The sequence below is a fragment of the Vigna unguiculata genome, chromosome 9 (assembly GCF_004118075.2).
Source record: "Vigna unguiculata cultivar IT97K-499-35 chromosome 9, ASM411807v1, whole genome shotgun sequence".
NCBI classification, from domain to species: Eukaryota; Viridiplantae; Streptophyta; class Magnoliopsida; order Fabales; family Fabaceae; genus Vigna; species Vigna unguiculata.
In genome coordinates, this window is record NC_040287.1 from 17,564,786 (window position 1) to 17,587,190 (window position 22,405).

A 22,405-nucleotide genomic window follows, 5' to 3' on the forward strand; every position below is an offset into this window, starting at 1 on the left:
GTTTAATATTAAAATAATTAAATTTCATTTATTTTAATATCGTTATCATTCCTAAAATACCAAATTCTTGCTTCCCACGCTTTTTGCATTAACCTATATCTATAAAAAATTGTGAACTTTAGCATATGTCGTAAAACATACTTAAATAAGAAATTTAAATGTGTCTATATAAATTGATAAATACACTTGGACGCCCATATATAATAATAAATAAATAATTTACCTCTCCATTATTATTTTAAGCATTTTTTTATAAATTATTTTAAATTTAGCCTTATAAAGTATTTTTTTAATAATGTGCAGGAGAGGGTTGTGTTTAATGTTAATGAATCATTTTAAAAATTGATGTAAGTTTAAAAAAAAAAATCCACATATGTTATGTTTTAATATTAATAATTAATGCTAGTAAAAAATATATTGATGACAAGATTTAACCTAAATAGCAATTTCTCTTACCACACAAGTTCTCTTACCAGACAAGGCATAGTCAGTGGTAATATGTCTTTTACTAATAAAAAAAAAGTGTTTTATTAATAAAAAAAGGTTATTTGAAACCATTGTATTTCAAAAAAACCAGAGAGCATGTTTTTTTGGGTATAAAGGATGAAAAAGGGGAAGAAAACATTCATCATGCAATCCAGCAATTTTCTTTTGTTGAATTCCTGAGAATCCGAAACGGACACTATCAGTAAGAATCTCTCTTCCTCTTCTACGTTTTCCGTTGTCTTTTTCTTCTGCAAAAACCATAAATCATGTACATTCCTTAAGTTAGGTGAACCCAAATTGAATTTTTGCCGGGTTCTTTTCCAATTCGTACATCTTGGTTACATGCATTGTGTTTTCGTATTTAGGGTTTTCGTTTTAAAAATTTCCTAAAAGTTTTTCTCTTAAAAATGTTACCTTTTCAGAATTCAGGATCCCCAGAATCTTATTTGTATCTTCTGACAAAAGCTGTTCTGATTTTTTTTTCTAAATTTATAATATTTAATTTCAGTTTCATGAATTTGCATACTGAGAAGATTTCCGATTAGATCTTAGAAGCAGCAATCAGAATGAATAATCAAGCAAAGAATGTGGCTGCATCATCTTTGTTTGGTCATTCTGGAATGGGCACACAAGCACACCACCCTAACCCCATTCAGCAATGGAACCATTCAATTTCAACCCCTTTACACTCTCAAACACAACCACAGTCTCAGTCACGTCCTCAGACACAATTCCCTGGTCTCTTTCAGCTTTCAGAGTCCCAATCTCACGTGCTTGCACAAGCTCAATATGCACAGACACAATTGCAGTCTCAGATTGCACGTGCTCATCCACAACCTCAAACTCAGCCTTTTGCCCATTTGCATAGTGTAAATACTAATGCTGCTAATGGCACATCATCCCCGGCCACCGGAAAAGCCAACCGACCAACCCCAAAGCCCCTGTTAAGGTCTCATAATTCATCGAATATGAACCAATCCATGCCGGGTGCTCGGCAGCAAAAGAAGCAATCACCAGGGAAGGGGGCTATGTTTTTGCCTGAGTCTGCTCTGTATACTCAATTACTTGATTTTGAGGCTCAGGTTGATACTGCTTTGGCCAGGAGAAAGTTTGATATACAGGAGGCTAGGCTCCCTCCCCATGTTCAGAAAACTCTTCGGGTTTATGTGTTCAATACCTTCTCAAATCATGCTAAAATGGATTCTGAGAATAAGAAGGCCAATGAATCTTCGTGGTCTCTCAGGATAACTGGAAGGATATTGGAAGATGGTATGGATTCGATGTCTGGAATTTCGCAGAGATCGAGTCCTTCGTACCCAAAGTTCTCTGCTTTTTTCAAGAAAATTACCATACATTTGGATCAAAGCATTTATCCTGATAATCATGTCATTGTATGGGATAGTGCACGTTCACCTGCCCAACAGGATGGTTTTGAGGTGAAGAGGAAAGGAAACAAAGAATTTACTGCATTGATTGCAATGGAAATGAATTATACACCTGACAAGTTTATGGTTTCACAACAACTGTCTAAACTCTTAGGTATTGAGGTTGAGACTCGTCCAAGAATAATAGCTTCTATTTTTAACTATGTGAAATCCAGGAAGCTACAGAGCCCAAATGACCCTTCGTCTTTCATTTGTGATCCTTCTCTACAAAGGGTGTTTGGTGAAGAGAAGATGGATTTCACCACGGTTTTTCAGAAGTTAGCACAGCATTTGTCACAGCCACAGCCAATACATCTGGAGCATAACATCAAGCTTTCTGGATATGCTCCAGCTGTAACTGCATGTTATGATATACAGGTTGATGTGCCTTTTCCACTGGAAAAAGACAAGTCTACATTCTTGTCAAGCCTTGAGAGCCAAAAGGAGATTGAAGCTTATGATGAGGCCATTTGTGCTTCCTTAAAGAAGATCCAAGAGCATCGAAGAAGACGGGCATTTTTTCTTAGTTTTAGTCAGTCTCCGGTGGAGTTTATTGATACTTTGATTACTTCTCAAAGCAAGGATTTGAAACTTGTTGCCGGAGATGCCAGGCATAACATTGAAAAGGAACTTCGTTCTGAATTCTACAATCAACCATGGTAAGTATTATGATAATGGTTGACCTTTTCTGTTTTTGTTGTAAGGTTTGTATGCATAATACACTTGCTTAGAAAGGTTGTGACCTGAATGTGAGTATTCACTTGCTAAACTTGTGAGTTTAATATATTGGGGAAAAAAAAATCAGATTTTGACGAGTCATACTTTGGTAGGAAATTGTAATACAATACCATACTCACTCTGAAAATGCTGCATGGATTACTTATACCACAGAGAAATAAAAGTTATGACATGGATGAATATAGGGCTAACAATATTCTTTATACTTTTCTGTCAAAATATTTTCTAATTTGTTTGTGTTCTTTTTACAATATTTCCAGGGTCGAGGATGCTGCCATTCGATACTTGAACCGCAAAACTGCAGGAAGTGATGCTCTTGGACGCAATTAAGAAAACATTAAAGGTGGAGTTTCTATTTTGTTTTTCCTAACTACCCTACTTACCTTTCATATTCCTTGTTAGGGAAGAGAGTTTGAGTGCCCCAGTCGAGGAGTAGAAGAACGGAAAGACTGTAGGAACAAAGAAAATGACCTTTAGGTAGTGAAAATCAAGGGGAATGTGATCAGACATTCTGTACAGAATTTCAGAAAATATGTATCTATCCATGGATTTTGGTTGCCCCTGGTTCATTTTGAGTCCTCCGAGTCATGCTCTGGCTTCTAAGACCGACCTATGATTGAGGAGGCTGGATTAACATTTAGAGAAATATAAAAGACTAGCCTAAAAAGACTCTGATAAGAAATGTTTATCCAATGAAGGATAGTTTAATTAAAGTAATAGAGGTAGACTGAGACAATGCTTAAAGTAATAGTTTAATTAATTTATTTTACTGAATTTATTACCTCTTTTTTGTTATTTTTTATTGAGTGATAAATATAATCAATCCCATTAGGTGATATAAAGCTTTGTTTCTATTGCTATTCTAAAAAGATATTGCATAAGCCAAAATTTAAATTTATGTTTTAGTCAAACTCTTGTGATGCAGTGGTACCCATGTCTGCATAGAGGAGCTTGTGGCTAACATGTGAAGGAGTGAATAGATTTAATTATATAAATTTAATATGGGATAGGTGGAGGAGATCCATCACAATCATGTGATATAAGTTAACCTCCGAGGCTTTGATCTAACAGCCCAAGAATTAAGGTTATTCTCCACTATTGAGGTTTGTTATTTATTTTCCTCTTGTCATGTATATTGTTACTTCTTATTTTACTAAATAAGAAGGTGCAATGCAGTAACAAGGATATGAAAAAGAAGCATTACTCAGATTTCCCTTGGTATCCCACTCTCAGCGGGTAACCATTCGTCCTCAAATACTGGAACAGTTGTGTTTATAATTTTCCCTTTATCAGCTTGGTGCTTTGATTCCCTCCGGTATGACTAACACAAACCTAACTGACACCGACGTCTAGGTCCATTCTCTTGCCGTCTCAAAGACGCAGTTGCTAAACTTACCACCTTATTTTACTATTGGTTCAAGCTCGTTCCAATTAATATCCAAGCCATGTTGGCTTGGTTTACCCCTAGTTCCTTAAAATCATTGTGTGGCTTTCTTGTAGTTTTTGGTTTTTACCGTAGGTTCCTAAAGGATTTTACGCACATTGCCTCTCCCTTTTGCCATCCTTCTCCTCAAGCACAATTTTATTTGGGGGCCAATTGAAGAGTCAAGATCCTCAAATAACTCAAGGCTAATTTCCATTGGGAAGGTACGAAACCACGATGTACACCAATTTATTTTGAATGCTCTTATTGCTAGCACTCCAAATATGTTCGAAGAAAACTTTGGCCTTTTTCGGCCAAATTCATTCCCCCTTGGTTCATACCAACTTGATTCGACTTGAGTTTAGGTTGACTCGACACGACTTTGGTCAAAGTCCAAGGCGACTCGTCTCGACCTATAATCTGGCTACTTGGTTCAACTTGGGCCTTGGTTGACTCTACTTGACCTAGGTTAAGGTCGACTCCACCATATGCGGGTCGTAGTTGATTCACACTTAGATTGACCCAAATTTGTTTGACCTTGGACTAGGCCAACACGACTTAACTTAGGCCCGGGCGGATGAACGTGACCAAAGTTTGGGTTGACTTTGCTCAACCTAGGCTGGGTAAACCCAACTCAACTCTTGGTTGGGCACGATTTGACTTAGTTCCATCATGCATGAGTTGACTCAATTCGACTTGCGCACAAATTAACTTGACTCGACTTGGGCCAAACAAACTTGTCTCAACATGGGCTTGAGATAACCCGACTCATTCTAGCTTAAGGTCAACTCAACTCAATCTACTCAACTCGATCTGGGTATGGGTGAACTAGGATTGACTAGGACCTCAACTCGCTTTGACCCTGACATGAGAAGACTCAACTCAACCTAGGTTGGAGATGATTCAACTCGACTTGGGTCCGAGAATGATTCAACTCAATCTGGTCGAGATCTACTTGTATTGACCTAAGCTTGGTTGACTTGCGGGTTTGAGCAGACTCGACTTGACATGGGTCAGGGGCAACACAACTCAACTTGGGTTTGGACGACTTAACTTGACTTTGGTCTGGGCAACTCACCTAATATAGGCCTAAGCTGACTTTGGCATTAGCCCATGAAACTCTCTTTTACTTGGGTTTGGACTGACTTGGTCTGACCTGGGCTTGGGTTAACTCATCTAACTTGATCCATGCCATCTTAGCTCAACATGGGTTCTCAACTTGTGCCTTGGTCATTTCGACCTTGGTCCAGCTTGACCTTTGACCTGAGTTAACTTTGCTTAACCTTTGGCTTGAGTTTATTGATCTTGGTCATTGGCTTGACCTCATTCGCCTAAACATGGGCTCAAGCTGACTTGCCTCGTCATGAGCTCAAGTCAAATAAACTCAAAGTGGGTCTAGGTTGACTTGACTTAACCTAGGCCTAGGTGGCATAGCTTGACATCGGTCCATGTTGACGCAACTCCACTTGGGTCTAAGCTAACTCTACTCAATCCGTGTTTGAGTTGTCGCAAGTTAACTTGGTTTTGAGCCGATTTGACTGGACCTGAGTCAGTTGTGCTTGGCTTTGACCCATGCCTACTCAACTTGATGTTTCATGTGCTTGGCTCCGACCCATGCCTACTTAACCTAATGTTGCATGATTCCAACTTGATGATATCTTGGGTGTGAAATTTGATTTCATAACTTTAAATGTCGAATATGCACTTTAATTTTGGATCTTCAAAATTAAAAAAATTGTCCAATTTATATCCAATTCAATTTCAATTAAATAGATTATAATTAAAATCTAAAAATAGGAATTTGAATTTTAGATGAATTCATTTAGATTGACTTAAAGGGATTTGGATAATTATAAATTTGATTTGACAAATTTTTTTATTTTTTTTCTTACTTTTAGTTCTACTTATAAGAGAAACAGTAATTTCCATATGTACTAATTGTTAATTTACTCTTATCCTCTTAATTTAATTGGAAATATATAAATGAGATGATCAGATCTTTGTATAAGTCCATGTATTTGTTGGTTTATTAACAATATATAAGTCGCACTCATCGGTAGATGGACACCACTGTAGACGGCTAAATTCCGGATCTTTGTATGGCGTCTGAAAGGAGAGGAGAAAAAAAATGATACATAAATAAAATAAGAAAAAAGAAAATAAAATTGATATTAGGGAAAAATTAAATTGAAAAAGATTAATTTGAAATTTGCGGAGTAACTTTTAATTGATCGCTATAGGAAAAAAAAAATAGAATGAATAAGAAGAGGGAAATAAATTTGATTTGATTTGTAATATTAGTTTTGTAAAAGAATATGGAAATAAATTTGTTGTTAATATAAGAAGAGGGATTTGTATGAATATTGAATGAAAGATAAAAAAAATTAAAAAATATTATGAGTGTTTAATGTTTTTATTATTCTAAATTTTGATATTTTCATTTTTAAACTAGTCTCTTTCTAGATAGAGTATGTTAAAGGTTTGTTATGGTAAATGACATTATTATATATGTGTTCACATGTTGAAACACGTGTCTACGTCGGTATGTATGTTAACATGAATAGATATGGCAAAAAAATTTGTCTTCGTGAGTATTGTCCGAACCCGTTAGCATTTTGACGGGGAATTCCTGTATTGACTGGGTATGAGTATGGGGAATTCTTTACTTTTTCAATTGGGGATGGGTATGGGATGTATATATCTCCGTCATAATACATTCCCACCATATCTCCGTCGTTTAAACTATTAAAATATTCACAATTAATTAAATAACCATATATATATATATATATATATATATATATATACACTTTCTATTCTTTATTTTTTAATTATTTGGTTTGTCATGAAATTCATTCGCATTTCTAATATGTTTTCATAAAACTTATTCGCATTTTCAATATATTTTTCATCTTATCATAACCTTTATGTAATTATGCTAAAATGATGTATGTCAATTAAAAAAAATTATGTCTCACATTTGAATATTTCTATTATTTTTTAATATTTTTATTTATTGTATATTTTCCTTTCACATGAGAATGTTTAATACTCTCAATTTAAATGTTTAATAACATAAACATTTCATTTACTAAGTAATTGTAGAAGTAATTAGTATATTTAGGCAATCATGATGTGTAAGCTAGGAAGTTGAGTGTTAGATAACCTCTAACCTAGCACCTAGTTGCAGCCTTTAATGTTTCAAATTCTTTGTATCTCCTTCATCATATATATAAATATCAGGAACATTAGAGGGGTCTAATTAAGCCCTCAAACATATTTTGTCTGTTTTAATCTCAACTGTCATATAAAAAAAAGTTTACTTATTATTATTCATTTTTTTTATTTGAAGAACTATTTTATTTTGCTAAAAAAAATTTCGTTGTTTCTCAACCATTGAGTATATATATTGATATTTGAAAAGTTTTCTTAGATCTCTAAGGTATTTTTCATCTTATCATATCCTTAATTATACATTTATTTTTCTTTATGTAATTTCTTTCAATTGTATCTCAAATTGTTTCTAAGACATAATTGGTTAATTTTTTAATATTTTTATTTGTTGTTTATTTTCATAATGTAAAATACTATTTTGATATAATTTATCTAATTATTTTTTATTTTCTAACTCATTATCAATCATACTATAATTTTTTCACTATAATTGTATAAATAACTTGTATTTATTACAATGTAAAAATTTAATTTAATTGACATGAATATTTCTTTTATCACCATACAACATATATTGGAGCTCAAAAGATATAACATTTATGTCAAAATTTTATTATTATGTTTATTATTTGTTCTTTTTGATCAAGTGATGTATTATAACTTTTATTAGTGTATAATAAAGAGATTCATTAGAATTTAAAAAGGTTGAAGTAAACAAACATTTAAAATATATTTTAATTTGAATATTTGTTTTTCTTTTATATTTTTTAAAGATATTTTTAAAATTTATCAACTAGATTTCATTAATGTTTGCAAATTTAATAAATATTTTGGTTTTCATGAAATTTTATTTGGTATTCTAATATAAAATGTAAACAATTATAATTTATTTCAAAGTATTTGATATGGAAGAAACAACCTTCCTCCTAATATTGAATATTTAATAATATTATGTTTCATTTACCATATTTTTTTATGATTTTATAAAAATTAATCAAAATTAATATTGAAGTAGTAAGAAAATAGGTATGAGTATGTGTACGAGATTATACCCGTTATCCGGTGGGGATGAGGATGAGATAAAAGTTTGATACCCGCTGGATTAGGGTATGGGGATGTGGATGAATTTTTTCTAAGAAAATAAGTATGGGATAGCAAAACCCGTCCCACCCCGTTGCCATCCCTAAACATGAGATACCTAAGCAATATCATTTATCATATCATTAAATTTTTAGCGTTTTTCAAATTTAATCTCACATAAAGTTAATGAATTAAAATCATAATTAAAAAAAATTTAATTAAGTATATGATGAGTTTGACTTCACTAACAAAACTATTCTATACATATTATAGAATTCCTTTTTCTTCTTGATTTTGTATGTTTCCTAACTTATTTTATACTTTTTATATTGTTATACAATTTAAATATTTATATTACATTTAAATGTTTATAATATATATATATATATATATATATATATATATATATATATATATATTACATACGGAGTATACAAATAATAAAAAAGTGGAATTCAACTGTTTATTATTTAAAGAACATAAAATAAAAGTAAAAAAATGTAAGTATTTAAAATTTTAGTTTTTTTTTTTAATTTTTGTATGTTTCCGAACTTATTTTCTATTTTTTAATATTATTATACAATTTAAATATTTTTACTACATTTAAATGTTTATAATATTAATATTAATATTAATATAAAATGTTAGTTTACAATTAACTAACAAAAACATAAGTACTAATACAAAATTTTCCAATTAACTTGTAACAACATATCCATTAATACTTATATATATATATATATATATATATATATATATATATATATATATACTTGCATTATTCTATTTTATTTTATTGGATTAAAATTTAAATTTTGCAATAGCTTTTATTATTTACTTATTATTTAAGATATTTAAACTTAAATTAAGCTCATTGGTATAAATTTGGATATATTTTTTTGGTTTAATTATGTCTTTGGTTCCTATTTTGGAGTAAAAATCTCAAAATGGTATCCAAATTTTTAAAAGTGTCAAAATGGTCCCCTTTTTTGTTGAAACGTCTCACGTTTGCCCTTTCCGTTAAGTTAAGGTTGACGCCGTTAGAGGGAGTGCCACATGTCAGTTCCTCGATTTTTTGAATTTTTTTTATTATTTTTTTGTTAATTTTTTTTTAATTTTTTATTTAATTTTTGAATTTTTTTAAAAAAATCAAAAAATTGTCACGTGTCAAGCTGTCATTGTGCCACGTGGCAGTGACAGTGACACGTGTCAATATTACGCCACGTGTCATTTTCTTAGTCTCAATTTGATCCCTTTATTTTAATTTGTCTCAATTTAGTTTCAATTTTTGTAAAAATTAGCAATTTTGTCTCTCTCCAAATTGAAATCAAATTTAATTTCTATATAAATGTACACAAATATTTTCATCAAAATTGATATTTCAAGTAAATATTTTTAATCAAATTAAGTTCATTTAATTAATATTTTACATTGAACTTTATTTAAAATGGTTTAAAAGTTGTTAATAAAAAATAATGTTAATAGAAAAAAATTCATAAATTAACTAGTTCATGTAACAATAAAACACATATAAATTTAAAATTTGAAAAAAATTTTAAGTAAAGTTGAATGTGAAACATAATTTTAAATAAACTTAGCTATATTAAAAATATATAATAAAAATATCAATTTGAATAAAAATATCAAATTTAATAAAAATATTTGTATAACATTTATATAAAATTAATTTTTGTTTCAATTTGAAGAGGGACAAAATTGCTAATTTTTACAAAAATTGGGACTAAATTGAGACAAATTAAAATAAAGGGACCAAATTGAGACTAAGAAAATGACATCTGGCATAATACTGACACGTGTCACTGTCACTGCCACATCACTCTGTCACTGCCACATCACTCTGTCACTGCCATGTGGCACGATGATAGCTTGACACGTGTCAGTTTTTTGATTTTTTAAAAAAATTCAAGAAAAAAATAAAAATAATAAAAAAATTCAAAAAATCGAGGAACTGACACGTGACACTCCCTCTAACGGCGTCAACCTTGACTTAACGGAAAGGGCAAACGTGAAACGTTTCAACAAAAAAATGGATCATTTTGAGACTTTTAAAAATTTGGGTACTATTTTGAGATTTTGACTCCAAAATGGGGACCAAATGCATAATTAAACCTATTATTTTTCAAATGAATAAGGGATGTTATTATTAATTTATATTAAAAAGTAAAATGTTTATGCTTTTTTTAGGGTTGATAAAACGAGTTTGACTTAACAGGTTGGCCAGTCAACTTGTGAGGAAATAGGTAGGTCGAGTTAGATTATTGAACCCGTGAGATTGAATCAATCCGGTCTGTTTGGCCATCAACCTGTTAGGTTGCACAATGGGTTGGTCGCGTGTTGGTCCATGGCCCATTTTAGTGTGTAAATTGGTCTGACCCATCATGGCTTGTATCATTAATTTGTTTGTGGTGTGTTTAACTTTTTTTTTTCAGTACACTCACTCACAAACACCTTCAATGAGAGAGAGAAAACGAGAGGCACACCATGAACCCAACCCAGGAAAAATGCGCGAACGATGGCGAGCGGGCTGACGACGACAACAGTCACCCACGACAACTTGTGTCTCAGGTTTGTTCAAGAAGTATGATTTTTTCTCTTCTTGTTGGGGATGCCCTTTGTCTTAATCGTTCATGCTTTGTGACCTCACAACGACAAATCTAACCTAGGCGACGACAGTCACCCACGTCGGCATTGGTCCCCCACAACACCAATGTCATAGGTGCATTCCCTTCCCAATTTATTATGCTTTGTGTGTGTTTTGGGGGCATTGCCTTTTCGATCCAAAGTGCCTGTTGCCGAATTGGGGATTATCTTCTTCTTGGGTATTCTCACATTAATATGCAAATAACAAAGATTGTTCCCTTGCTTTCATGCTTCATTTTTTCTGCTTGAATGTTTGAATATATTCTTGCGTCACATTTACAAGCTAGGTTGAGAACTTATAAAAGTAATTTGAAGACATGATGAACCATTATTCTTCTCAATTTTTCTTAAATTAAAGGACGTGTCAGTGTCAGACGGGCTAGCCCGTCAGCCCGCTACCCTATCACGGGAGAGGATTGGTTGCCTTTCTTGGATTGCGATATGTAAACGGGTTGGTCGTCCAACCCATTTTCAACTGTCCAAAAACAAGTTAGACCAAAATGGGTTTTATCAACCATCTTTTTTTAAATTTCATGCAAAATTGAATTTTGTTTCTGTTCCAAACTTTGAATCTTTCTCACTTCTAAGTTTTTTTAATGAATGAATGTAGTTTTATCACCAAACGACATTCAGAATTCAAAATACCAATTTTACCCTTTAGAATATAATTATTTATTAAATTTTTTAAAAGTGATTGTTACTTTTAAAAGCTTTTTATAAAACCGTCTATCTCTATTTCTTCTCTTTTTCTCTATTTATCAACGATTATTCTCTCGTCTTTTCTATATATTTCACTTTATTTTTTAATAAATTTAATTTAATTTTATATATTAATTTAATAACATTATAATATCATTACTTACTGATATAATATCTAGAGCTGTCAAAATGGGTTGGAACTTGCGAGCCAACCCAGCTCACCATGGGTTCGGGTTGGGTTGAGTTGAAATTTTCTTACAAATTTCAATACGAGTTGATTTTTGACCCGGCTCATCTAGAACCCGGTCATTCGGGTTAAACCCGTGGTGAGCCGGGTTAACTCATCAAGCCGCCGATAAAAGGGTCACACAAGTGTTTTTTATTAAGTTGTGCTTTACATTTGGATCATGTTATGTTGTTTTTTTTAGCAAACACATAAATAATGTGTATTTTTTTATTTTGATTTGTATTTGGATTGTATTAAAGTTTATTTAGATTTTAATTAGAATTATAATTTAGTTGACTAAAATAAATAAAAAAATTGTATTTTTTTAATTAAGTGAACCCGTGAGCCAACCCGTTTAAACCGTCAACCTGTAGTGGGTCAGGCCAGATTCGAATTTTTTTGGCTCGCTAAAAGGTGAGCCGGGTTGGGTTGACTCACTAAATCATCAACCCCTGGTGGGTTGAGCCGGGTCGGATCGAGTTATCCATTTTGACAGCTCTAATAATATCATGTATATTTATAAAATACATACACACAAGTGTGATAATGCTTTTGTTTTCGCTAGTATATATAATAATAATTAAATATAACAATAAATAATAAAAAATATATATAATAATTAAAATAATATTAATTATTAATAATAACTTCAAATAATAGTAATTATTATAAAAATAATAATAATTTAATTTAATTTATCGTTTTATTATTTTTATTAAAATTTATTAAATAATATTTTTTAAAATTTAATATTTAAAATTTATTTCATATATTTTTAGGTATTTTAGTCATCTTCAAATTCTATTTATTAATTTTTTTTAATCTATTACATTACTCAAATCACTCACTAACTTTCACAAAATTTATTTTCAAATTCACTCATTTTAATCTCTATATTCACTAAAAAAATAGACATATTATTTTCCTCAAATCCATATAAATTTATTTTCAATCCCTCTAATTTATCCACACAAAAGAACACACCCTTAGTTTGTAAAGATATTTTTAACTAAGATGCGTCAAAAAAAAATCATAAAAATTGAAAAATAAACTTTCCTCTCCGCATAGAACCTAAACTACAAGTAGTTCCTCTTATTTTATCCTTCTCTTTTACTTTGAAACAAGATATTTTGGGATTTGGATAAGAACAACAATATTATCAGTCAATTGTTGGAGTGAAGGGGAAAGAGAAAAATTATAATATATTATCGAGTCAGCTTAATGAATAGTGAATGTCCCAATCATTTTCCCTTTTCTCCTATCAGCTTGCCCAACATAAATATCCTACTCATTGTCCTCTCTTTAGTGTAAAGAAAGTATACATATAAATGGTGACTCATAAATAAGGTCAATCATTGTTGTTCTGATGAAAGAAATCAATCATTACTTATCAAAACTAAGAGGAGAACATTTGTGTCCATTGAAATTACACAAAAATTAACTAATTTTCAAGGAAAAAATAAAACTGAATGAAATATATAATAACATTTAATTAGTCTTTGGTTTTGTATTTAGAAATTAGTCAAATTATTTATATTAATTTTCACATAATTTTAATTTGTTTCAGTTCTTATCCATATATATATATATATATATATATAAAATGTTTGAACAAGTTTTTTAATATGAACCAAGAAAAAAGAAGAAAGAAATGGAACTAGTTTCTTTATAAGACAAAATTAGTTTATACATAAATTAATTTAATTTGTAAGAAAATTAGTGTATAATTTTTTTAAAGCGTGCATAAATTAATTTTATCGTTACTTCTCTCTCACGTAAATATTTAAAGAGAAATTTACCCGAGTAAATAAAATATTATAAATAATATTTTAAAATATATAGAAAAAAGTAATTAAAATGATAAATAGCAAATAAAAAAAGTTAAATATATTTTTGATCTCTTAACTTGTAGTGAAAATTGAATTTAGTTTCTCTTTGAAACTTTGGTTCGATTTAGTCCCTAAATTTTAGAAATAAGTAAATTTAGTTATTTTAACCAAATTTTGTTGAGTTGATTTGACACTTCAAATGCGTCATATGTCTCATGATAACATTTGAGTTGTTTATTCCGTTTGATACATTTTTGCTTCAATGTTAATTGAAAAGCATGATTGAAATATCAAATAAACTTAATAAAAGTTTGTTAAAAGAACTAAAACTCACATATTTTTACATGAAGAAACTAAATTAATTCAAAATTTTAAGAGACTAATTTCAATTTTCATTCAAAGTTAAAAAAACAAAATTATATTTAACCCTAAAAAAGATAGTTAAAGAAAAAAAAATAACAATAGCTAAAACTAAAATCAACCATTCTTAGAAAAATGAAGTAATGTGAGAAAGCTTCAATGGCGCACGATAGCACCGCACACCATTATTAGCAATAAGAGTGGTATGTCGGATGAGGACGTGTGCCGAAAATATAATACAGACTTTGGATAAGCTCGGTGATTACTAGTCGCTATACAACGTAGGACAAGACAATGAGACATTACGTGTAAAACAAACACTTCATCACACGATGTGTAGTCTCATCGTGTTCCTCCACGTTTTTCCATGTTCCTAAGTCAACGAATTGTGTTCCAAGTTTTTAAATCATGCGGTGGTGATCTTCGGTGTATGGGAAGTAGCTTGTGAAGTGTTAGTAGATTATGTGTTCTTCTGTTGAAGTATTTATGGGGATGTGTAAAGACTAGTTTTTGAGTATTGGTGTTTGAGAAGAAAGAGTGGGAGTTATGGTGACAATGGAAGAAAGTCCACGGAGCCCAGAGGCGAAGGTGGGGTTGAGAGTGGAGGATCTATGGGACGTTCAGGAGCCACAGCTTAGTCCTGATGAAAAGCTCAATGCTTGCTTTGAGAGCATCCCTGTCTCTGCCTTTCCTTTACCTCCTTCAAATCAAGGTACTCATTCCACTCACATCACTTCAGTTATCAATCTTCACCAAGTTTTGGAAAAGGGTAACTGGGATTTTTCCTGATAAGCTTTTCTTGAAGTAATTGTGACTACATAAATTGTATTTTTCTGTAGTTTTTTTGTACTGTACTTGCAGTTATAAGTTTTCAAACCTTGATTCTTAGGGATGAAAAAAGAGATTTTGACTATAGTATAATCATTATACCCCCACATGAAAATTGACCTCTAGTATTTGATGACAAACTACGCAAATGTTTTTGCACTGATGAACACCGAGTGTTTTGGATCAACTGACACGAAGAGAAAGATTGTAATTCTACACAAAATGTAACTCTTTTTGGTTCATAATTTTGTTCAGAAGTTGAGATAAAATCAGATACCAGTCTAGCAGAAGCAGTGAAATTGCTTGCACAACACAACATTCTCAGTGCACCTGTGGTGGATGTAGATGCTCCCGAAGATGCTAGTTGGATCGACAGATACATAGGAATAGTTGAGTTTGCTGGAATTGTTGTATGGATTCTGCATCAGGTTGGTTTGTCAATTTGATTAATTAGTTATCTACTTCCCCTCTCCAACAGAAAAAAAGATGTTTCATGAAAAATGATGTGTAAATAACATATTTGTGGATTTGATTTAGTAAAGCTCAGAAGTGAGAAATTTGGTAGAGGAAGCAAGAACATGCTAAAAGGACTGTATCATGTTTTATATTATTTATATGTATTCTGGTGGGGTGATGTGAATTTTGTTTCTCGGTTCTGGGTAGAAGACAGATTTGATAGTTTCTTGGATGAAAATGTTGAATTTGATCATGAACTATTTGAAAAATGGTGTTTCCTTGTTGATATCGAAGTGATTTTAGTGGATTCTTTTTCTCACACGCTTTGAATATGACAATCAATGCTGTTGACAGTCTGATCCCACATCTCCTAGGAGTCCATCCAGTGGATCTGCTATTTCGGCTGCTGTCAATGGAATAACCTCTGCTTTTGAACATGAAGCCTCAGGCCTTGAATCTGCCATGACAACTTCAGGAAACTTTTTTGAGGATCTGACTTCTTCTCAACTTTATAAGGATACCAAGGTTGTGTGTTGGACTTATCAATGCAAACTAATAACAGGTTTGTTTTCATTGGTTATAATTCATTTATATCAGTTGCTAATTGTTTAGCAAACAGGTTCGTGACATTTCAGGGTCATTCCGCTGGGCCCCCTTTCTCGCTTTGGAGAGATCAAACTCATTTTTGACCATGCTTTTGCTGCTTTCCAAGTACAAGATGAAGAGTGTTCCTGTTGTTGACTTAGGTGCAGGTCGAATTCAAAACATCATTACACAGTCTTCTGTCATTCACATGTTGGCAGAATGTGTTGGTCTTCAGTGGTTTGAGAGTTGGGGAACCAAGAAGCTATCTCAAGTTGGTCTTCCCATGGTCACACCAAATCATATTATAAAGGTGGAAAACTGTCTTATGTTTAATTTCTGCTTCATGATGGAAAATTATGAATGTCAGCTTATACTGCACCTTAACCAATAAACAAACTCTCCATGTTGTATACTTCTGATACAACATTACTCTATGATATACTAACAAAGTCTTACTATAATATGCCACAATATACCAACTCCAAACCATTATGCCCAGAAGACACCCTCTTGCATGTATAGGAAAAAGTGTACCATTAATCTACTTTGTTATAATATATATATATACATACATACATCATGCTTCTTAATGCATTGAAATGTGTCAAGGTTGACTATGGATTTCCATAATTCTAAATCAAAGGCATCCACAGCTGTTTTATTAAGCTTATAATCAGTGGAACTAGGCTTGTTTGGATAACTTTTTCATAAACATTTTTTATAGGAGAAAAAAATAATAACATAAAATAAATTGAGCTTTCTGCATTAGTTAGAATCTACATATCTGCAATTAAATTTTGTAGAAGTTCATTTCATTTAACTTCAACAAAAGCTAAAGTGGAAGTGCTGATTTTATATTTATCGACTCTAATAGGTTTCTTTGTTTTCAGGTTTATGAAGATGAACCAGTGCTTCAAGCATTTAAACTGATGAGGAAAAAGAGGATTGGGGGGTTGCCAGTGATGGAAAGGGGTGGCAGCAGGGCAATTGGTAACATCAGCCTGCAAGATGTTCAATTCCTCCTAACTGCTCCAGAAATCTACCATGACTATAGGTTTGTCATCACATTATTTATATTCCCCATCGACAAATGTTAGTCGTTAATTTTTGATAAAGTTGAACCCACGACTTATTCTACCCTCCCTTCTAAATCCACCAAACCAACCTTATCTCTTCATATTGTTAGCAACAAATTATTAGCAGGAATCTAACCCACGACTATTCCTTCCCTTCCTTTCCGTCTAACCAATAAATGACCTTATCACTCTAATCTTTATTTCGGTGTTCTATATCCGTTCCATGCTAATTTATGAGTTTTCCCTATGACAGATCTATTACAGCAAAAGACTTCCTGACAGCAGTTAGAAGCTACTTAGAGAAGCATGAAGGGACCTTTCCAATGTCAGGTGAACTGATAACATGCAATAAGGATTGCACAATCAAAGAACTGATTCAACTGCTTGACCATGAGAAGATTCATAGGGTCTACGTTGCTGACAGTGATGGGAATCTTGAAGGACTGATCACGCTGAGAGATATCATCTCAAGGCTAGTACATGAGCCCCGTGGCTATTTTGGTGATTTCTTTGATGGGGTTCTCCCGATGCCTCCTAACAGCAGGGTTTGACCTGCATCCCAGAAGAATGACTTCTAATGCATCAGTAACAAATTTATCTGTTTCCCATCATAGCTCACGACAAGATCTTAGGGCAAGGCAAGGCCTTTGTAAAAAGCAACTTGCACTTTGCAAGTTTATTGCTCTCATTTTGAGTTGGGTGAAACCGTGAAATGTGAAATTTTGTGTAAATTCTTACGTAATAATCAGTAGTTTTGGTCACATTTCTTTCTTTTGAACAAGTTCATCGTTTTGTTTATCGAAACAGAAATTGCTGATGCCCGATAAAGTAATCCATAAAGGGAATCTAAAGATCTTATTCATGTTTACAACTTGAGAATGCAAAGGGAAAACGAGAAAAAAAAAACTGACTCGCAGGAAGTTATGTACGAGGTTGTCACATCCACAACCAAAGGAGTTTCTCACTAGGAAAAGGGAACTGCTAAATTCTACCATCAGCTTTGTATTTCACTATTTCAGACATTGTTCTTAGAGCTATCAAATATACAAGAGTGACAAATTAGAGAATTGTGAACAAAATACCAAAATGGATGGCGCAATGGCTTAGGTATCCATATGGTACAGAGGTTGGTAGCAGTCTTATCAACCAAAGCAGAGAGGCTGTTTCCAGTATCTAGGCACTCACAAGGCAGTAAACCTTACCATTACGCCAAGGCTCAGCCTCTGAGAATTGAGAATCTAAATTACATTAACATTATGTATTCAGAATCTCATGTTTTCAGTTGAGCTCCACCATAGAGCCAATTTAACCTCTGAAACAAGAAAAGGGGACAAAGATTTCAGCGTAACTCAAATTATGCAAAAAAACACAGCACAGGTACTCCTAAAACCATGGTATCAGATACCTATAAAAAATCTACAATAAAAAAATTGGTTACTTCATTTGAAACTAGAAGAATGGTGGTTCATGTAAGTGTTGAAATTTCTAGGCTTCAATAAAATGCATCGAAACTCTTTTACAATCATCATTGTCTTATTGTGAGAGAAAACTAGAACACATCCATTAGATATTTGTTGTTAAAACTTATATATTCTAGTACTTTATTATGAGATATGTATTTTGGTCATGTTGATTTTGTTAAATAGTAAATTATATTTATTTATGTTTTTACCATTTATAAAATTTAATCATATTTATAATTAATTATTTTCTTTATATATTTTTACAAAACTTATATCAAGTACCTGTACCCATTCTTTTTTTAAACGCTGAATTTGGTACCGGTATCCGGTACCAGTACTGTACTCCATGCAACATAAATTTAAACTTGTGCTGAAAACGAATTCAAAATTTCATTTTTCAGTAATCACTTTACAAACTGTACTAAAAGGAATAACAAGAATTTTTATGGTCAATTTAAATGATTTTCTCACCTCCCAATTCTAGTTAATATTAAAATACACAGACTTTTGAAGAAAGCTTTATCATTCAAGAGTTAGTAACGCGTAAATTTGTCTCAATTGTAAGTAAACACCATCAACACAGCAAGAATACATTTCACTTCCTGGAATTCCAAAATCTATTCTAAGGGATCCTGACACTTATTTGCAAGTTTATTTTGGTAAGAGTTGTTGACGCTGCGAGGAAAAGATTTAAAGATGTATTCATCCTATTACAATTAAATTGATAGCCAATCAGAAGTGGTTTTTACCACTTGATCTATTCGGCTGACTTTGGGTGGAATTTTATTACAACACCAATTTTCATGTAACAACAGGTGCTACTTCGTTTCAGGTGGCATATGGAAGAAAGCCTCACATTCCATCCACCAAAACAGCTCAAACATCATTTATACAATACTCAAAAACAGATGAAACATTGTACCGATGAGGAAGTATATAAGGAACAGAATTAGTGGAGAGTAAGTTTTCCTCAACCTTGGGCTGCAAAGACAGCTATGCTTGCACAGCATATCAACCAGAAGCTTGCTCCACGCTTTTATGGTTATTTTCAGATATTGAAAAATGGAGAGCTGTCTAACAAATTGAAGCTACCCGCTACTTCTAGGGAACTTCCTCCATTCCATTTGGCCAAAGAATTCCAGCCAAAAACTATTGGCTTATATGCAACAGAACCTGAACTTCCGGCTGAACTAGAAGCGCAAGATGAACCAAAAAGGTTGAGTACTAGAGGAAGTATAGATGCAGGAAAGAATGAAGTAATTTTTAATTCAACGTAAGGGCAAGCCAGCTGAAGATGCAACATGGGAGGAACAGCTATCAATTTCCAGCTTCAGCCTTCAGGACAAGATTGCATTTACAGCAGGTATAACGATACAACCCTAGACTTTGTTGGGCTGGAAGGAGAACCAGTTATCTATAAACTAGCCATTTGGAAGGTATACTCAAGAAAGACACACAAGGTTTCTGAAACTGCTATGTAGCGCAGTTCTTTTGTGGAAAGAAGTTGCTAGAACAGCTATTGCAGAAAGAAATTGCTTTGTAGAGAAGCTATTGTGAGAGGGGAGAGTTGTATTCCTATGTAGTTATACTCTGTTATATAGGGAAAAGAAATTTTGTCAGATGTAAGAGGGGAGAAGTCATCTCTGCAGGAGCCTTGGCTCCAATTTTGTATCTAAAACAGTGTATTATTGAATTCAATAAAAATCCCCTTTTAAATTCAGAATCATTGTTTATTAAGTTTATGCTTTTTCCATCTAGTAAGATAAGACATTGATAGAAACTAGACCAATTAACTGAACCATAATTAGCTCAACTGACCTATTCTAACCAATAAGCAAATTGATATCCTCTCATTCTCTTATACTTGCAGAAATACCATTTTATCAATCCGAAGAAAATGCAATTTGACTAGTATCCTGATGATGACCGTGCTAAAGTTAAATTCTCAAACACAGGTACTTCAGCATGTTAAATTTGGCCAATTTTTTTCACTAAGAAACATATGTACTGGGTAAATCTAAAAGCAAAATGCAACAATTTAGTCAAACATACCATTCCTTGTAAAAATAACTTCTAAGAAATTCCTTTGGTTTACCGGTGCTAATGCCCATTTAGTGCCTCATCCTGACAACATATAACGAGCTCATTAGAAAACAGCAGACAATATGAGTATAAAATCCAATCTGGATAAAAGTACTAACTTCAGTATAATGTTTACCATGGTAGAAAACTGGTCTCTAATACAGTGCATGGCTTTCAGCATCATATCTATAGAATCTGTAGCCAACTGGAACTTTACATCTTGAACTCCCAACTGAAATGGAGCATCATTTTGAAGCTGAAAAGGAAACAGTTAAAACAATAAAATCACACAAAACAACATTTGATTATTTTACATACAATACATATGCATATCTACTTCATAATAAAGCCAGGCCAGAACACTTAATTGATACGCACATGTGTTACTTCTCACTTGTCTTTAAAGTCAAGTGCAGCATAAATGAGCATTGAAGGAAGGAAAGTCCGTCCTCTACTCAAGTTTTGTAGGTGGTATTTACCTTCAAATCAATAACCGCTGCAGGGTCTGCTGATCCTTTCTCCAGATTTGCCATATTCCATGTCATCGCCTTTAATCTAGGCACAATATTCTTCAAAACAATACAGCTTAAATGTTTAATCTCAGGTTAAAGTACCCAATTGAGCTCACTTTCACAAAGTATACAGTAAAACAACTTACTTGATCTTTCATCACATCTTCTTGCCACTGTCGCTGAAACTTCTGCAACAGAAGTGTCAACAATTTTTGCAATTCAGGCAGAACTTCATCAGGAAACAGCTTTGGAATATCCTCCTTTGAAGTATTCTCATAAACACACCTCCTGATTAACATTCGGAGGCAAACCAGAAGCTGCAGATAGTGTTAAAATTATATTCTGTACCGTGATAAGGATTTCTATAGAAGAACTTCTAGATCAACATCTGTACAGGAGAAAAATGAAAAGAAAAAAATTGTCTTTTTTCATAACGTAACATTATATTATATCATACAAAGTTAAAATAAAAAGTTTAAAAAATTTAAAAAAGAAAATCTAAAAGCTAACGTATATATAAACTAAATTGGCTTATAGATAAATTCTTTTTCTTTTACATATGAAGTTTCTCCAAACATAACCTAGATCATTACTACTACTATGCATCCATAAACATAGAAGAAAGAGAGCGAGTACTGGGTCGAGATCAGATTCATTGTGTAGTTGAAGCATGTCTTGGATGATGCATCGATCAGAAGTGCCAAGACCAGTTTTTCGAGTTCTCCAAAGGGCTTGAAGAACGTATTCGATAGATTCTTTGGAATTTGCCCTCATCAGCACCGGCAAATGACCCCATATCGTTTGCTCCATCAACCACCACTGTATTGGAATATATGCAATAGAAAGTTTAGCTCATGTAAGATTTATTAACCCTATGCCAAAGTGGTACTCTATTCCTCAATGAATTTCAAGAAATAATAATAATATATAGTAATAATAAATAGTTATATAAAAGTAATAAAATTTTCTAGTATTTTACGTTGTTAAGAAAATTGAGTGGTTTGTCCTATATCGTAATATTAAAATGTATAGATAAAAACTTTTAAAATTATATTTCTTTTATTTTTTATTTTATAGTACAGTTCAAAGATATATTAAAATATTATTATAGATATAGATATTTTGTTCTACAATTTTTCAAACATTAAAAGTACAAGCATATTATATATATAAGATATAATTTCATAAATCTAACTAAATTATATAATAAATAACTGATATATAAAATATTTAATAATGATTCAAATTTTAAAATTACATGATCATAAAAAATAAAAGATTCAAACTAGATTAGTCCATTAAA

The 22,405-nt window shown here is 32.2% G+C and overlaps 3 protein-coding genes across 6 annotated transcripts; 2 read left to right on the forward strand and 1 right to left on the reverse strand.

Annotated features, from left to right (window-relative positions):
• The first annotated feature begins 569 nt into the window (after positions 1-569).
• Positions 570-3,426, forward strand: LOC114162141 (SWI/SNF complex component SNF12 homolog). Of its 2 annotated transcripts, none has more exons than XM_028045926.1 (3): positions 570-688; positions 995-2,569; positions 2,909-3,426. In XM_028045926.1, exons 2-3 carry the CDS (start codon positions 1,053-1,055, stop codon positions 2,976-2,978), a joined length of 1,587 nt encoding a protein of 528 aa, XP_027901727.1. In that variant the 5' UTR covers positions 570-688; positions 995-1,052; the 3' UTR covers positions 2,979-3,426. The 2 variants fall into 2 exon arrangements, with proteins under 2 accessions (XP_027901727.1, XP_027901728.1); XM_028045927.1 differs by having other exon boundaries at positions 1,032-2,569.
• Positions 3,427-14,394: 10,968 nt separating this feature from the next.
• LOC114162633 (SNF1-related protein kinase regulatory subunit gamma-1-like) lies at positions 14,395-17,831 on the forward strand. 2 transcript variants are annotated; one of them, XM_028046588.1, is made up of 6 exons: positions 14,395-14,812; positions 15,184-15,356; positions 15,739-15,946; positions 16,020-16,279; positions 16,860-17,023; positions 17,299-17,831. In XM_028046588.1, the coding sequence occupies exons 1-6, from the start codon at positions 14,647-14,649 to the stop codon at positions 17,594-17,596; spliced, it is 1,269 nt and encodes a 422-aa protein (XP_027902389.1). In that variant the 5' UTR covers positions 14,395-14,646; the 3' UTR covers positions 17,597-17,831. The 2 variants fall into 2 exon arrangements, with proteins under 2 accessions (XP_027902389.1, XP_027902390.1); XM_028046589.1 differs by having other exon boundaries at positions 14,398-14,812; positions 15,739-15,909; positions 16,004-16,279; positions 17,299-17,668.
• Positions 17,832-17,874: 43 nt separating this feature from the next.
• Positions 17,875-21,984, reverse strand: LOC114162634. Of its 2 annotated transcripts, none has more exons than XM_028046590.1 (6): positions 21,739-21,984; positions 21,249-21,419; positions 21,070-21,159; positions 20,727-20,846; positions 20,561-20,632; positions 17,875-18,357 (listed from the first exon to the last, which is right to left on the reverse strand). In XM_028046590.1, exons 1-5 carry the CDS (start codon positions 21,910-21,912, stop codon positions 20,609-20,611), a joined length of 579 nt encoding a protein of 192 aa, XP_027902391.1. In that variant the 5' UTR covers positions 21,913-21,984; the 3' UTR covers positions 17,875-18,357; positions 20,561-20,608. The 2 variants fall into 2 exon arrangements, with proteins under 2 accessions (XP_027902391.1, XP_027902392.1); XM_028046591.1 differs by lacking the exon at positions 17,875-18,357 and adding an exon at positions 19,907-20,098.
• Between the last annotated feature and the right edge of the window lie 421 nt (positions 21,985-22,405).

Coding starts and splice junctions, on each gene's coding strand:
- LOC114162141 (XM_028045926.1), top strand. CDS start 1,053: ATGAATAATCAAGCAAAGAATGTGGCTGCATCATCTTTGTTTGGTCAT. Junction 2,570..2,908: donor GAATTCTACAATCAACCATG/GTAAGTATTATG, acceptor CAATATTTCCAG/GGTCGAGGATGCTGCCATTC.
- LOC114162633 (XM_028046588.1), top strand. CDS start 14,647: ATGGTGACAATGGAAGAAAGTCCACGGAGCCCAGAGGCGAAGGTGGGG. Junction 15,357..15,738: donor TTGTATGGATTCTGCATCAG/GTTGGTTTGTCA, acceptor TGCTGTTGACAG/TCTGATCCCACATCTCCTAG. Junction 15,947..16,019: donor TCAATGCAAACTAATAACAG/GTTTGTTTTCAT, acceptor GTGACATTTCAG/GGTCATTCCGCTGGGCCCCC.
- LOC114162634 (XM_028046590.1), bottom strand. CDS start 21,912: ATGGAGCAAACGATATGGGGTCATTTGCCGGTGCTGATGAGGGCAAAT. Junction 21,420..21,738: donor ATGAATCTGATCTCGACCCA/GTACTCGCTCTC, acceptor CACTATCTGCAG/CTTCTGGTTTGCCTCCGAAT. Junction 20,633..20,726: donor GAGACCAGTTTTCTACCATG/GTAAACATTATA, acceptor ATATGTTGTCAG/GATGAGGCACTAAATGGGCA.